This window comes from Hyposmocoma kahamanoa, unplaced genomic scaffold (assembly GCF_003589595.1).
Source record: "Hyposmocoma kahamanoa isolate Upper Pololo Valley unplaced genomic scaffold, ASM358959v1 92, whole genome shotgun sequence".
In the NCBI taxonomy this organism is placed as follows: domain Eukaryota; kingdom Metazoa; phylum Arthropoda; class Insecta; order Lepidoptera; family Cosmopterigidae; genus Hyposmocoma; species Hyposmocoma kahamanoa.
This window is the reverse complement of record NW_020654748.1, coordinates 304,308-322,656: the sequence shown is the minus strand read 5'-3', so window position 1 is coordinate 322,656 and position 18,349 is coordinate 304,308. Positions and strand designations below refer to the sequence as shown.

The 18,349-nt window shown below is 35.6% G+C and overlaps 1 protein-coding gene across 4 annotated transcripts in view; it reads right to left on the bottom strand.

The window, feature by feature from the left end:
- The window catches only part of LOC113236492 (netrin receptor UNC5C-like), a 134,320-nt gene that overhangs the window by 96,613 nt on the left and 19,358 nt on the right, over positions 1 to 18,349 (bottom strand). For all 4 annotated transcript variants that reach the window (XM_026472589.1, XM_026472590.1, XM_026472591.1 and 1 more), the window contains exon 2: positions 17,459 to 17,539. In XM_026472589.1, coding sequence (XP_026328374.1) covers positions 17,459 to 17,522 — 64 coding nt within the window. In that variant the 5' untranslated portion in view covers positions 17,523 to 17,539. The remainder of the gene's footprint in view (positions 1 to 17,458; positions 17,540 to 18,349) is intronic.

Below are 18,349 nucleotides of genomic sequence, written 5' to 3'. Positions count from 1 at the left end.
CACACACACACACACACACACACACACACACACACACACACACACACTCACTCGCTCACTCATCTTCGAATTGTTTCTTTAAAATATTATACTTACTTACCCTTTTGGAAAATGAATAAATTATAACGAGATGGGAGCCTGGAGATCTGTAACACAGGACTAGTTACCTTGTACGGACTCCAGTCTCTCACTTCAGGTTGTGAACTTTAGAACTTATCAAGGTATGTTCTACGTTTAATTACAATGTACTATCTTCCTTTTGTGAGAGTGAATAAATAAATATTATTATTCTTATTATTTCGAATCTTTTTTGGAATCGTGTTTTCATACCGTATACTAATCAATGCATAACCCCAATTTTACTATTTTTTTTTCCATAGTGATTGATTGAACACTTTCACTGTAATGCCGAATCATCCAAAGCCATTTGAGGTTGTATCGAGTCTTAAAGGGTATGAAATAGGAGATAAAAGTTTGTAGTAAGAACCAATACAACTATGAAAATCAGTGTAGTATCTGCAGTAGATACCCAAAGTACTTATTCTACGCACACGAATCGCGGGCACTAGCGAGTATTACATACGTACAATACACACACATTAATTCACACATCATCTGTCTCAATATGTGTCAGTGTTGGGCGTCTCCTCTAAGGAGAAGGTTTAGGTCATAGGCAGCCATGCCTAATACGGGTTGGGGACTTTACATGTTTCGGAGTACAGGTTTCAACACAATGTTTTTACTGATGTCCGTAACTTAGGCGTTAAAGTCATAGTGCATGCCGACATGGGGATTTGAGTCGTCGTCCAATTAGCAATTCATCAAGCAGCCTCTATTCCATCCGTCTTCGGATATAGGCCTCCTTCGCATATTTTCATTTACGTCGCTTCTTTGTCACATGCATTCAGTTGCGGCCCGCGATTATTTTAATGTCATCCACCCGAAGAAGTGGCGGACGACCTCTGCCGCGCGAGTTGTCCTATGGTCGCCACTCCAAGATCCTCCTCGTCCAATGATCTGGATCCATCCTAGCTGTGTCCTGCCCATTTTTATTTCTTCGTCTCAATTTTGTGTACAATTTTGAGTCAAAAAAGTCAGGGACGTTGTGCACAAGATTGAGAATTGGCAATTACAGTTTTACATATACTTTGCCAATTATACAAATTTCTTTTAGGGGGTTAAATGTGGCAGGACCATGAACCCCCGCAAAAGATCAAAGACCGGGAAGTTTGGCCTGTAATATGTTTAGAAGGTGATAACAGTATTTTATTTTATATTTTCTTGATTATTATTGATTTTTAGGTCGATAGTGGTTAGCAAGGTAGAGGGTAAAGACAGATCGCGGCAGAACACCTCGTCGTTGGTGCAACCAAGTAACTTTAAACAGCAGTAGACCTCTTGTGAAAAAAATCATTCAAGGAAGTGTAGTAACTATTTCTGCCGCCTGCGTAATGTGAAACTAAAAGTTTATGGGCTTGTCAACATTGCTTCAGGTTGACGGCAGTAGCAACGCTCCTCGTCTTTCTTTGCGATTTAAAGCTCTGAATGACAATGCAACTGTTACAGGTAGCTGAGTCGCTTATCACCAGAAATATGACTTGTTCCTCCCATCTGCTGACTCAATCGTACTAAGAGAAGGCGAAAACCGAACAAAATTGAAAGAGCTCGTACATATTACCACGTAAAACTTTCAGGGACACGGCTTTCAGCGATGAAGAACGCTGCTTTAAAGAAGATTGTAATTTTTACGAAAGTTTACGTTAGTGCAAATTTCAAATGGGCTTGCGTGTTGTATTTATTGTTTGTTGTTGTTGTTTGATAAATGGATAAACATATTTTATTTACGAATTGGGCAGCAGAGCTTTTTCTTGGATAAATATGATGACAGCTTTACTACAATCGTCAATTTGTCTAAATTTGCTAAGCGTGGTGATGGAATTGTATAAAAGATTGCTGTAGACACTAAAACTTAATATTTTCTTAGTTAAAGCTTTTAGCACCTTCTGCACAAACAATAAAGGGCCTGTGTTGAACAATCAACTTCTTAAAAAGTCTATCAGTCCTTCACACCAAACAACTACACTTCAGCTAATGTATCATGATCTCTGACAGTAATGTAAGGTCCTTGGCGTACCATATTTAATCAATAGATACAATCTTATTATGGTGGTAACACAGGTGTTCTTCAAGGGAGCCATCTTTAGCCCACCCATACTTCTATTGATATTTAGTTCGACGGAAACGCAATTTTTGTTACAACACTTTCGTTCACAGTTCACAGTTTCGCTCACAGTTAAAACAAAACAATAAGATAATTATGCCTTTTATAGCGGAAATGGAGTCATAGTATTCAAATTTTACAGTACAAGAGACAACAATTGTAAATAGATGTTTACAATGGCATCAATTGTCAACCACATGCATTATAAAAAACACCTCCGATTTGCTGTTGCCGTTATCACGTAAAAAAACAGACTATTCTAAATAAGTAGCGGTATAAACATTCAAGTGTTTCCAAAGGGTTATCTTCAAAACATATGCCCAACTAAGTGGTTCCGTACGAGCAAGCAATAACACCAAAACTAACGGCTGGCATCGATTCAATATTCAACGTATTTGTGTTGAATACATCGCCATCGTATCGGGCATTGACCTCGTCTGTTTCGAGAGCAGATAAAGCCATAAGTTTTAAGAGGTTTGTTTTAAATTTGGACTAGTAATATATGGGGTGGTCGGGTTATGAGTGTTTGTGAAGTGGGTGTTTCTCATTATTTATTAAGGATGCTTCATTGATGCTCCTATAAAAAGTTAAATGGGCATTTCCTATTAGGCAGTTAATTTTAATTTTTCAGCTGCTATTTTCCCACTACAGGACAAAGGCCTTCTTTTCCGTTCTCCATTCATCGCGATTTAACGCCGCTACAGGCCAAGATCTCATGTGTCCTTCTGGGTCGTTCACGCCTGTTCTTAAGTTTGTCGGGATCCACTACGCTAGCATTACGCAAAGTTTGGGCAAAGATTTGGTCTTTGCTCATAGCTTGCTTGTCATTCGGCTGATGTGTCTGGCCCAGTTCGATTTCAGACTGGCCATTTTTTGATAAGTGTCAACGATTTGTATTTAAGGCGAGTCACCGGAAGAGAATGGGAAAAACTGTTTTGCAAGACCAAATGGTTTAGGTATTTACTATTAAATAACGATCTTACGAAAAATATACGATACACCTAAGGATATTGTCAAATAAAGAATATGCTAATTTGTTGCACGACTGGATATACTTCATCCGATCCTATAAAATCTTGAAAACATAGTAAAATAAAAGTCTACAACGAATTATTTAAGAACAAAATATTGCACTTAATTTTTATATATAGATATCCTACTTCTGTTTAAGTATTGCAGAGAAATTAAATTTTGGTTTGCAACTGAAGCCCAGTAGTTATTAAATTCACATTTATACCAAAATTTTAAAATTGCCCTGCGGTTTAATGACGCGCCGTGCTGCCCGCTGCCCAGTTGCCATTGGGCGCTTGTCGATGTTGGATCTGTGTCAAATTCTCCGACTGTTGTTATTTTACTCATATTAATTTTCGCGGGACCCGAGTGGCGGTTCCCCACACCTCACCTCCTAAAACTTAGGTTCGCGTTTATGTACCTCGCCTTAAGAGCCTAGTATATTGTTTATATTGTTCCGTACGCGGTCTGACGGTTTTGCTCCCAAGATACCTCACTGGCACACCCCGAGTTCGAATTTCGACTTGATCTTGGACGATTCGTCAAAGACCAAGTATGTGCAGTGTAAATAGGACAGAGAATTAGATTTACTTAATTTAAAAAAAAACTGATTATTTTGCAAGAATTAGACTTGATCATTGAACCTGTCAAGAGCCTGAAACGTTTGTTTGTTTAAAATAGTTTCATTTCGAAAGTGTAGTCATCGCGGAAACATACTATATATAGAATTATTTAAGTTATCAATGGATAATGACCTAATAATATTCGTTTTTATAAATATCACACGCTTGGTGTATCCAAGTCTCTGCTCGATGACTTTCTAGAATAGCGATATATCTTAAAAACACCTGATTCACCTGGAATATATTTTAAAAGAGCTTAGATGTAAACTGGCGCGTACAGCCTAATCAGTCTAAAGTGGTTTCGTGATTATTTAATGGATGGCTCAGTGTTTTATTTACAGTAAAATCTAGGATATTCCGAATACAATTTTGTAATCAGTTAAAAGGTTTGATCTGAAAAATAGTAGGTGTATGTCTAAAAAATGCCTACATACTTCAGGCTTGAATAGCCTTAAATTGTACTTTACAGAAAACAGAGTGTATTCCATTCATTTGCCGCGTGCATGTAGAAGGAAATAGCAAAGCGCTTCGTGCCAAATGGTGATCAACGATATGAAGTTGTCAACTTAGTCTCTACCAATGAAAGACGAATAAGGTGTCCATATTTAAGCACTCTGACTGAATAATTAGATATCATCATGTAAATTTATTAACATTAACATTCACACAACTGTACCTTATTAACAAGTAGTGTAACTACATACAAACCTAGTAATATATTGTTGTATGAAATGGTACAAATGTTCTACGATCTATGTTTTCCGATCAAAAAATTAAAAATTAACACGAGAATGAGACCAAACTGGTTAACAACTGGTATTAAGAAATCTACCAAACTAAAAAGGATATTGGACGAGTTTAAAAACAAAAAACAAACAATTATATAACACTTATAAAAAAATATTAAAAAAGGTTATATATACCTCCCAAAAAATACAAAATAATAAATATATAAAAAATGCAAGCAATATTACAAAAGCTTCATAGCAATTAATTAATAAACAAAAATATATCAAGCAAAAGGAATATATTTCAAAAATATTCAATAAGAATAAAATATATGTGTACATACCTAAGGACATAGCCAACTTATTTAATTATTCATTAGTGGATTTGATAAAACACGATGGTAGTAATGCAGACCATAGATATGACTACACGATACAAAGATCAAGAAACTCCATATATTTAACACCAACCACCCCACAATGCATAATAAAAATAATCGGAAACATGAAAAATACAAATAGCGTGGGATTTGATGGTATCTCAAGCAAGGTTATCAAATTTTGTTCAAAAGAATTAGCGAGTCCTTTATGTTACATATTTAATTTATGCCTGTCCCAGGGCATTTTTCCTGAGAAACTAAAAACTACTGTTATCAAGCCTTTATTTAAAAAAGGGAATAAGGAAATATGTGAAAACTACCGTCCCATTGCTTTACTACCAGTGCTATCAAAAATATTGGAGCGAATAATATATAATAGTATTTATGGATTTTTAGAAAAATCTGGAACATTAAAACCAGAACAGTATGGCTTCCAGAAAAATAAATCTACAAATCATGCAATAATTGTCTTACTAACAACTGTATCGGATAGTATCAATAAAAGGGAAGCAGTATCTACAATCTTCATGGACATGACGAAAACATTTGAGTTTGTGTCACATAAGTTACTATTAGACAAAATATATGACTACGGATTGAGAGGACCAGCACATGATCTAATAAAATCATATCTAGAGAATCGCCAACAAGGGACACGTATTACATACATAGACAAAAACACGGAGAAAGTAGCCAAATCAAATATTAGAACTGTAGAGCGCGGTATACCGCAGGGCAGTATTTTTGGGCCACTATTATTTATTCTCTATATTAACGACTTGCCAGACCATGTTCAACAAAAGATGATACTTTTTGCTGACGATTCCTCTGTGGTTGTGAGATGCACTAATATTGATGAATATGAATCAACTTTAAATGATGCACTAACTGACACTATAAAATGGCTACAATTAAATAATCTCGTAGTAAATTCGGACAAGACTAAGTTTATGCAATTCTACATGCCACAATCACGACCAAAAAATTTAACTATAACCTACAATGCACAAAATGTAGCTCAGGTTGATGAAACAAATTTCTTGGGCCTTACTCTTGATAATAATTTGAGCTGGAAGTCACATATAAATAAGTTAAATACTAAACTTAGTAAATACGTATATGTCCTGAAAAATCTGACGAGAATAACGTCACAAAAAACTGCAGACATCCCAGGAAAACAAGGAACAAAATAGAAATACGGCCAAAACAACGCCCCACCTTGGAATTTTACAATAGAACGATGTTTATATTGGCACCTAAATTATTTAATAAAATACCAGATGCAGTTAAAGAGCTAAATTGTAGGCAATTTAAAATAAAATTACATAATTTGTTAGTTACACAATGCTACTACAATATAAATGATTTTTAATTGATAACATAAAATGTAAAATTTAACCAGTGTGCGTGATTGAAATAAGAATTGTGTAAAATATTCGCATGCCAAGTTTTGGTGAAATGTACGATCTAATAATAATATACTATAACACCATTGTAAACTACATTTTTCAGCGAATAAATATCTTGTATTCCTGTATTCTTGTAATAATAATAACAATAATAATAAAGCGCATATACTTATAGCCACACACTAGGGAAACCCTTATCGCGGGTGCCATGGACACACACATAGACAACCACAAATAACATCCAAATTCACGAGAGAAATAAATGTAGGCCAAACCAATATTTAAAACTGTGATGATTAAGTCAATTTTTTGTCAAATTATGTTTTGCAACCTATAGGTACGACTAAATAATAATATGTTATAATGGAAAAGGTAAAAGTAACAATCATAATTGAACTGCTAGTCGACAAATAAAGTGTTACCTACAGTCGAAAACGTGCGTCACTAAACCTTTTGGACCCAGTAAAACAGTATTAACCAAAGCAGTTTTGTGTTTGTTTTAAACACATCCTTCGTCCAGTGCACATAAGTGTGAAAACGAGAACAGCCAAGTATAAACGGCTTCAATGGATAAGCGGTTAGCTCTTGTCGTGCTAGACTAGAACATCACAGAGTTGATTCCCGATAGGGCCATTTAAGAAACTTTTTAGGTTTGAGGATTAGGCTTACATTTAAAAGGATTCCAAAGATTCGCACGAAGCGTTACGCTCGTTCAAGGCGAGAGTGAATAGATAATATTTAGGTGTGCATGCTTGATCGTCGACCTCATCGTCACTTTCCATCAAGTGATATGGAGGTCTAATATTTTATAAAAAAAGGAGCTGGCTTCTACAATTTTACAACTTCAAACTATACAATTATTCAATATTTTTTGTACTAATGGGAAAAACAAAACATTGATGAAGATAATGACTTAGATCATCTAGCGGCATTAGGGATACTCTGGTACTTATAGTGCAGGGAATTCCCTAGTTCAAGACCAGGTACTTTGATTTCAACTTTCACGATTTTCACACATTATTTGATTTTTAATTCGGGACTTAATCACGTATAAAACATAATATTTTATTTACATCGACGTTTCGGACATATTGCAACGTCCATGGTCTCGAAGGGACTGAAGAGGCGGGTGTCAGCATCTTCTAGCCGTGCGAGTTTTTCTAACTACCCGCACTCGATCTTCATTATTTATTTGTGCACTAGGGTTCTCACTAGACCGACACACAATACTCACGACATCCGGCGACTTTTCGGGCGATACTTGATGTCGTCAACCGTCAGCTCAATAAGTCTGCAATAGCCGAGCATTTGCTGGAATCGGGACCAAACCACTGGACTGAGCTTCATAATCCCAAGATCCTTTTTACAGAACGTCATCACTATAGTAGAATCGTACGTGAAGCGATTGAAATTAAAAAACACCGTAATTTCTACCGAGAAGACGGTTTTGAGCTTTCATCGTCACGGGATCCAGTTATCAGCAAATGTAAACGACATCAAGTATCACCCGATAAGTCGCCGTATGTAGTCAGTGTTGTGTGTCAGTCTAGTGAGAACCCTAGTGCACAAATAAATAATGAAGATCGAGTGCAGGTAGTTAGAAAAACTCGAACGGCTCGAAGATGCGGACACTCGCCTCTTCAGTCCCTTCGAGACCATGGACGTTGCACTATGTCCGAAACGTCGAGGTAAATGAAATATGTTTTATACGTGATTAAGTCCCGAATTAAAACTCAAGACCAGGTAATTGATGTCATTGCCTAGTGCGTTATAAATTATAAGCATTATTCCTAAATCACTTTTATCTCGTACCCAACACCTCCAATTAACAAACCAGTAAAACTGCCATTCACAATTGAGACGTAAATTCAAAGCTCGTAAAAAAATATAATTTATGCAAAGTACAAATCATAATTTCTCCATAGCATAAAAGCGATTTTTTTTTAATCTGCGTGTCACTTCGCCGTCGCGTTTGATTAAAATTTATGAAGCACCCCGTACAAATAAATGAAGAGCAGTGTGTTCTGATAAATCTGTTCAGAGAAACGCAATAAAACATTCAAGCGCTTTTGCATCCGCCGAGATGCACTGGGATGCACTTAGCACTAGAGTTGCACAGTTCAAAGGTAAAGCAGTAACTGTTATAGGTAACAGTTAAAGTTACGTATAACTAACGGTAGTTGCAACATGGTTAGCGATAGATGGGAGACTGTCGTTGTAGTGTCTCCCATAGTGGTGTCGGAGACGGCGGTCACTGGTGAGTTCGCGGTAGTGTGCAATTGCATTCCGGCGTTCCCATCTCGAAAAAACGACGAGGCGAAAGACCGTCAGGTTTTAGTCGGTACGAGTCCGACATAATCCTTCGTCTCCCCGGACGAAGGGTATTCATGAGGACGTAAAAAAATAGTTAGCGATAGACGCTGCCGTACGTCGGGAGAAGGAAAAATAATATCCGACTTGAATAATTTCGAAAAAGCAATAAATCTGAAACAGTCAATTCTAGTCACACTGCTCTTAGACATAGTGAACCTGAAATGAAGAAACAATAGCTGCTTACAGTAATGATAGTACCTACTTAAAAATTATGATACGTATATAGACACTAGAAAGTATCTACAATCGGGGGGGCTAATAGCTGTTAAAGTACCAAGTACAAAAGGTTAGCGAGTACAAATAACAGTTATATTAGCGTAAACTCTATGACTCGTAAATGCACTTAACGCTAAGGGAGACGTAAAAAGATTCACTCGATCTAGTTAATGGGGACGTAGGTGGATTCGCTTGAAACGTTGCGTAAATCAAATGTATGCGGCACGTGGTCGGAGGATTTAATGTTTTTTGGACATGTGACGTTTTTGAAGATGACGAAGGTATTTGAGGAAATAATACCAACGTTGCTTTAAAGTAAAGTATTGCAAACGTTAATTGAGACAGAGTTGTTATCAACTTTAAGACAATAAGAAAAGATAAAATTGAAAATAAAAATGACTTCATTTGACATGCAACAAAAACGAAAATGCAAATTAATAATACGTGAAAAGGGTCTGCCGCATTTACCACATATCTAACTTTAAAATTTTATTTCCTAAATATCAAAATAGTATACAATTTGCAGTACCCTACAGCTTAATAATAGCTTAGCTTTAAGCCTTTTCCATCGTATGTAACGTTATAGAAAATGCAATAAAGATTGACTTGAATTGAACAGAGGAATGTGATGAGGGGCTCATAACGGTAAAGAACACTTTAAAAATAATCAAAGACACAAAATCTCAGCAAAAGCAATAATTAAAAGACAGTAAAATTCCAAAATGTACACAAACAATACAATAAATAACATTCCGGTATTACTTTTCAATCGTTATCGAAAGGGTTACGTTTAAATAAAAACTTGCTTAAGTTGATAAAAATCGATATTCAAAATGAATAAAACTAATGACTATAATAATTTTCCTCAAAAAAAAAAACCAATATTACTATATTTAAATACGTTATATGAATAAATGATGACAAAAGTAGCTATGAAAGAGTAGCTATTAAGTCTATTGTAATCGTTGATAAATGTATAATATTGTGACATGACAAATTACTAGGTACAGTAACATGATAAGTACGTTTTAAAGCAAAGGACACAAATTATAACCGGAAATGCCATATCAAATAAAAAATGAAATTGTAAGAGTAAAATGCAGAACAAAAGTTGACAAATGTAACACCCATTACAGTGAAGTTATTTAAACTTAACACACAACCATAGTATATTTCAACTCAAAAGTGTACTAAAAATAACAATGCTACAAACAGGATCCGGCAAGACACCCCTGTAGAACACAGTATAAAAATTACGCGGACCGAGGAGACACCCTTGTGGAACCCAATACAAAAACTAGCCACACCCACAAAAACTGCCTGAATGGCCACCTTTGCAACTCGATACGTTACAATGAGTCGTCGAGTGTCGTCAAGAGGTTCCCAAACAAGATAATCCCTTTGTTAGTCGGGTTATAATGGAGTTGGTATTTTCTGTTTCATTCACAGCAGCTGCGAGGTGTGCTCGAGTGCTCGTTTCCTATTTCAACGGTAATGGGATTTCAATATCGACTGCCGTCTTGGCGAAAGTTGTATACAAAGTTGCTAACTTAGGAACTGCTTTTAAATGAGGTACTTAACTATGTACTTAACATAGTGTCACTAATATTAGGTTGCTACAAGCAAGGTGGTGGAAATCTGATGGAGCGTAAGACCGGTTGCTGTGGCAAACTTTAGGAGAGTTTTTATGTCCAGCAGTAAATGTCTTTTATATGAAACGATACAGATGATACAAGCAAACGTTATATCTATATAAATAACTAACACTTTGCAGTATTTCCGAGAATATTAGCTTCGAGATTAATTTCAGTTTCCCAGATGTCTGTTAGAATTTAGATATTGACACACCCTAGGCCACAATCTTGTCTGATATTAAACGACAGTATGACCGACGATTTGAGTAAACAGTGCCTAGCCATTCTAACCTTGAATAGCCCTAAATTGTAAGTTTTTATAAAGTGTTATTGATACATTTCGAATTGTAAGAACCAAAGGTTTACCTTACATCAGGGACTATAATAATAGTTATTATTTTAATAACACGTACCTTAGTAACAATTACTGCTTTATAGTATTTTATTACCACCTCGTTTGTCGGTTATTTGGTTTCCAGGAGCAAACTTCGCATACCTGTATACGTTTTAGTTGACTCGCTATGAGAACATTATTTGCATTTCGTTAGCGAAATTGCTCTGGATCCCACGTTCCTTTTCCGTGATATCTTTGGTTGGTAGTACTATCTTTTGCCAGGTCTGAGTTTGTTTAGGTTTTTCTTGATAATTTATTATATTTTATTTCAAGGTATTCTTAGGTAGTAGCAATTTCTGCATCCAAATTACGTATGTATGCTTTTAAAACGTTTAAAGCTTTTTACAGGTCCCAGCCGGCACTATGGAACAAATTAACGCGATCAGGTATTTACATAATGCGATTTGAAAAAGCTATTCTAGAAATTTCATTAATAGAATAACGCGTTAGATAATCACTACAATTATCAGACATTAAGCTAGAAAAATCTTGTACAATGAGCAGAGTGTCAGAGCAACGCAAATCACTGCGGGGTGTCACTCAGAGTATACAAATCAGAACCAATTCGATCCCGGGATATCATCCAGCGCCCACGGTACGAAGAACCTTGGTGGCTCTACAAATGTGGTCATCTATAAATGAATGAAATTTGTTCTTTCTTGCAACATTAAACTTATAACAACACAGTATGTTATACACCCCATAGTGTTTTATAGATCCGTTTTTACCACTACCTAACTTTAAATAAAAAAGAACTTTTTTCTTTTGAAATGTACTATTGTCTATGTTAATTTTAAAAATAATGTTTTTGCGGACATTTTAATAATAAGTGGGACAGTTTTAAATTTATAATTCATAAAAAAACGCTCAGAACTTGTGAATCACAAAAGTGTCGTATTCCATCATGATAATGCCAAACTATACACAACTATTGTTTCACCCGACATAGCCCCTTCAGATTTTTACTTGTTTCGGTCTTTATAAAATTCTTTGAATGAACACGACCAAAAGACCTTCAAACGACAGTTGGAGCCATTGACTTACAATTATATGGACGTCGGGCCCGCGCTAAAAAGTGTCCGAACTTATAGGGCGTTAAAATCGTATACAGAGCGTCATTCACGTTTTAGTCTTCGTTTGTTCGACTGACAGCGAAGCAAGCAAAATTAGACAGTACTGCGATGACATTACAATTTAAATTCAACGTTTTAGCTTTTTCATATTCCTTTACATGTCACTACGTTTAAATAGGTTGACTTGGGACATTTTTACGTGGTTTTTGTATTAGACCCGTCGTCCATTTATTTGTAAGTCAATGGTTGGAGCAGTGTTTTTTTTAAATAAAGACAGGCATTTTTACGAAATGGAAATTGATTCTTAAATTCCACGAAAGATGGCAAAAGCTTGTATCAACATGCCCAATACAAATTGATTGAAGTTTGATATTTACTTTTTAAATGTTCTTCTTTTATACTTTGGTACTTTATAGACGTTTTGACCAAACCAGTAGATTGAATGAAATGTAGTAAATTTGGATATTTGAAATATTGCTATGACAAATAATGTCTCGAAATAGACCCATTGCATCTTCAACACGAAAACATTTCACAGCTTGACATCCTGCTGTATTAAAAAGAATCTATCTGCAGCGGTAATGGTCTATTCGTGTTCGGAAGCACTCAAAACGTGACAGCGTTTTTTTTGTTGGTTTCAATTCTTCTTGCGATTGCTTGTATCGCTTTTTTTATCAACACTTTTTCCTTCACGGTATCGTTCCTGTTTAAAGTAAGGTGTATAGGCTATGTGTATATAAAATGTGTTTAAGAGTAGAAAAACCGTTCCAAAATATCGGGAAAATAAAAAAAACTCATACCGTGCATGTCACGGATAAACCTACACATTCAATGAAGTTTGACAAACCCCAGGTCCTTGCAAAAGAAGTTCGTTATCTACCCAGGATGCTGCGAGAGGCCATTGAAATTAAAAAACATCCTAATTTCAACAGGGAAGATGGTTTCTCCGTACCACCAGTTTGGGATCCAGTATTTCCTCTAATGAAAAATCCCAAACAGACATAAGACTGCAGTACTAATTAATATGTTTTAGTTTATTCTAATTTCTATTAATAATTAATAATAAATTGAACTTAATAAAAATTCATTCAGTAAAATAATTTGTAAAACTTAATGTAGCGTAAATTGGAATGTTTTCTTTGTTAAATTAAAAATAAGATATTTAAATAATAACTATTGTAACTATAGTGAAAAAAATAGGGTGGTTTAATATTAGACATAACTGGTTGAAGACTGTACTGTACCACCTCAGTGAACCGTGACCATGAGACGCGATACGCGATTTAAATCCGGAAAAATAGTTTCATTTCCTATGTGTAACAATCGCGAAAACCTAAGAACTCGATAAGTCATACCGTGGTACGAAGCCTGAAATTAGTGTAATCATTTGGTGAATAACCACGAAAGTCTTAAAATCTATATGTGAACTAATGTAGTGTTAATGAAAGATTAAATTAGTGCCAGTGACACTGGACAAAAAGATTACATGATAAAAGTGTCTTAGCCTTAATAGATGATAAGAAAATTGCCAGTGGGTGAATTCTTAGTATAATTTGTTTATTTATTAGTTTAATGAAATGTAAATTACTTATTAATCTTGTATTTGACTAGATTGTATTGTATTTCTGATGTACTTTATTGGTGCCTTATAAATAAATGAATAAAAAAAAAGTTGAAATAAATGTTCATAGTCATTGGCTTACAATATAATATATGGACGTCGGTTCCGCGCTAAAAAGTGTCCGAACTTATAGGGCGTTAAAACCGTATACAGAGCGTCATTCACGCTTTAGTCTTCGTTTGTTCGACTGACAGCGAAGCAAGCAAAATTAGACAGTACTGCGATGACATTACAATTTAAATTCAACGTTTTAGCTGTTTCATATTCCTTTAGATGTCACTACGTTTAAATAGGTTGACTTGGGACATTTTTTCGTGGTTTTTGTATTAGACCCGTCGTCCATTTATTTGTAAGTCTATGTTCATAGTATAATTTATTTAGGCAGCTAACATATTGACTGCATGTTTTGCAATTAATGCAAACAACTTCGCGCATTAACTGAATGGAGTCCGAACCGACTTCATATAGTCTTCATACATTAACTGCAAACCGGCAGTCAATCTGTTAGCAGCCTTAGCCGTGATAGCCGGATGGTTTGACCTACCGCTTATCGAGCAGAGGCCGTGGATTCACAACCTCTGAGTTTCTTGGAACTTATGTGCAAAAATTTAATTTAAAATTTACCATGACATTTTCGGTAAAAACTTTGTTATGAAACCTGCACGTCGAGGAAGGTTTACAAACCTCGGAAAACGTGTAAAGTCCCCAACCTGCAATAAGCCAGCGTCGCGGACTATGGCCTAAACAAGAGATGAGACCCCTGCCCAACAGCCTCATATCTTTCCACATTAGATTATAGTGACCCTCCTCACCGACCCTGAGGGTATACGAGAAGAGTACTATAACCTGTGCGTGCACAGGAACTTTATAAGATCAGGTTCTGAACCCAGATCAGCCAGTGTACAGAGTTGTCACAAACCTCTGTCATTTGACTTCATCCGGTTCTTCGAGAGAGGCAGACAAACATGTCCGTCTCTGCAGCTAACCACAAACCCCAGGGAGTCCATACTCAAGTCCGGGTCCACCAGAGACGCAAAGGCGTATCACTGGCGGTCTTACCGTCAAGCCCGTAGTCTCTCCGGAAAACCCTATCTCTCGGGTCGGTAGATAGGGACAAAACCCGTCCCCAACAGTGGGACATATAAATGCGTTAATGATGATGATGAACTATTTTGTATTTTTGTACTTGAGACTACTGCTTGGACTCCCCAGGTACCGCTGAACGACATCAAGAAATACCTATGTTTCAATTTACGGAATAATCGAACGGTAGCAAATTTTTATAAAGAATATATACACAGCCTAATGAACTTTATTTCAATTGTCTAAAGTACAAACTAGATATGGTAGCTGGGGGAATTACCGAGATTATACTGCTACTGGTAACTACACTCATATCTTCGCCTGTTCTTATTTTATTCGTATTAATTATCAGCGCGCTAGCTGCGGGACGCGAGTGGCGATCCCCCACACCTCACCTGCTAAAGGTTTGAATACCTCGCCTTAAGAATGAGTAGAAGTGTTTAATAATCCAACTGTAATTTGCTTACCGATGAAATAAAGACGCTATTTGAATTTGTTTATTTGAATCTCACCACTAGGCACTAGCACTTGAGTAAAGGTGCCTACAGATTTGCTTTTTGACAGTCGTTATTATCACTTATTTGCGAATGATAAACATAAAGGTTACAACTTTTTTTATAAAAATAGAACCTATAGTTAGCCACCCTCCGAGGTGAAATATTTCATTTAAATTTAAATGAGACCAACACTAAGGCTCCCTCTTTCCAATCAAAAAGAATCATCAAAATCGGATCACAAATTTAGATACACACAAGAGTTATCGCATAACATATATACAAAGAAGAAAAAGAGACGAATTGAGAATCTTCTCCTTTTATCGAAGTCGGTTAAAATCGAACGAATTTGTAAGTATTTACGCCTAATATAAAATATACAATGTCGTTTTGACAAAAAGTACGTAGTTGATTGTCTGTTACTTACACATTTACTCGATTTTGTTTGATTGCACGTGTCGATCGTCCACAAAATCGAGGAAACCCCTAGAGGCACTTGGTCTCAGTCAAGTTACTTATTAAAAAGTTACACCGTGCAGTGGGTTTCAAATCAGTTCGTCGACTGTCGGCACTTATATTTTTTGTTAAAAACCTTTAGTTATCAGATTCGAGATTAAACGCAAAGTTCTTTAGTGCCTTTTTTGGGCATTTTAAGTTTTTGCCACCCTCTTCGTCAACGTACATACTTTTAAATAGAACTTGATAATCTAAAAGTTGTAAACTCAAACCGGCTCTTTGTTTTTTTCTTTCCATTATCTTTTTATTTTAATATTTTCTTCTGCGTTCTAAAATGTTTTTTATGCATTTTTTGTGTAATAAAGAATTGTAGGGGAAAGTAGGGGATATTACCGGCAACTAAATTGGACCACACTCATATCTAAAAAGTATTTTTTAAATTGTTTTATTGGCATAACCCAGCAACATGCTTCTAATGCATAATGGCCATGTTATTTTGTGATAATTAACATCTGTGTTTTGTTTTGAAAAATATATTTTTTGATATTTTTAGTGAAAGTTTCATAGATCCGTGCTAAGAGTGTGTAGTTAACTTAAATGTAAGCATACAATGTTTGTAATTATTATTTATAGTATAGAAGAGCAATGTACGATTGCCGGCATTTATAGGCTATATTTTATTAGATTTGTTTTTATAATATAATCATACTGTTGGTTAAAATGGACCAATAGTGTGAATTGTATGAATGTTGAAATGGTCTTGGACGATTCAGATAGCAGATCAGAAGATAAGGATAGTAAGTGTGCTAAATGCAATAGAAATTACCATGATAAAAAGCTCCCAAAGTTGATTAGACACAGTGTGTGCGGTTACATAATTGGAATGAAGAATCATGCACACAAAAATCTGACATTTGCGATAATTGTCTTATGTGAAGAGCTTATTTTTAATTAATTAATTATTAGGTATATTATACCATATGTCTGTAATTTTTATTTATTTTACTTCAGAGCCTCTTGAAATCCAATTTAGCGACCCCATGGTCCAAATTACAGAACCAATCGGCTATATTGGAACAAAGCTCGGATTACACAATTTGTTGATTTTTTAGATGTCAATAGTAATTTATGTCAATTAATGCTTCATAAATACAAAGTCTAATAATTATTGTTTTATTTCATACAATAGACGTTTGTAAAAATCTGAAATATATTATATTAAAAACACGTTTGAAAAAAATGGCCCAAATTAACAGCTATTCCCCTTTCACGTATTTTAAATTGTCTCATTCAAAATTTATTTTAAACGTGGTATATGTATATAAAAAACAAAAATCAAAATCCATCCATCCAGACCAGGAGGAAACCCTGTCTCGCGGGTGCCATGGATGTGTGTCCATAGCACATACCTACACACCAATTTACATAGTGTGTACATAGACAACAAATTACATTCAAACTCCCGAGAGAAATAAATGTAGGCCGTACAAATATTTCTCCCGGGCCTGGAATTAAACCCCGGACCTCTGCGTGACAGACCAGCATAGTAACCTTTTGGCCACAGAGGCACTTAAATTGAAATTAAGCCGAGCAAATTTCAATCACCTTAAGGGACATCTCAGGTTTTAATACCCGACGTCCTCATAATGTTTACCAAGATTTTTCATGCCCATAAAAAGTGTTCTCTTGTTCTAACGACGTAAAAAGTCCTTTAATATATTTACCATCAAAACAGAACTTACCATGTTTACCGTCAGCGGCGACAGCGACCACCCATAGCACGAGCAGCAACTCGCCCCGCGCCATGTTCACGCGACCATCACCTAAAACAATACCAATGTTTGACTATGTGAAAGCTGGACTTGTTTGTTTTAGCACAGGGGAATGATTGGAGTATACTTCGGCATTATTTTAGTTATAATTGTTTGGAATGTATAATTAAGTAATGACAATGATAAAGGCATTGATATGACAATGATAACCTCAACCCTATGCCACTTACCAATGGAACAAAAAAATCAATAGTGTTAGCAGACTACACCATTACCACAATTTTTTTTTTATAATACTAAGTGACGGAACGAACAAGTCATGCGCCTGGTGGTAAGCGACACGCCTGTCCATAACAGTTGCAGTACCACTCAGAGTTTTAGTCACAAAGATCTAAGGGGCACTGCCACTGCGCCCGTCACCTTAACAAATAAAGTTAAATATAAAACTGTATTCGCTGATAGCGTTGAATATATAGGCTTGACAAGTTATTTATTTATTCATTCATTTACATTGCAAACTTACAGGTAAATAACCAACACGCTTGTATGTCATAAACAGATACTTACAATAGTTATTTTTGATACAAGTGCGGAAAGTTAGTCATTATTCACGAGTCTCGAGGCATCTTGGCCCGACCCAGAGGCGAGGGTCAAGACTCGAGACAAGTGAAAATGACAAATCCGCATGTGTATCAAACAACGTTTTTTAATACATTTGCGAAAAACCTACATTGAAAGTAAAATAAAACAGTATTTAAAAAAAACCTCATTTTATTCCTTTGTCAATAACAAAATCAAATCGTAAAAAAGTTAATGAAAAAGGCGGGAATGTAAACGATGAAAAAAATTAGTACTTTTTTT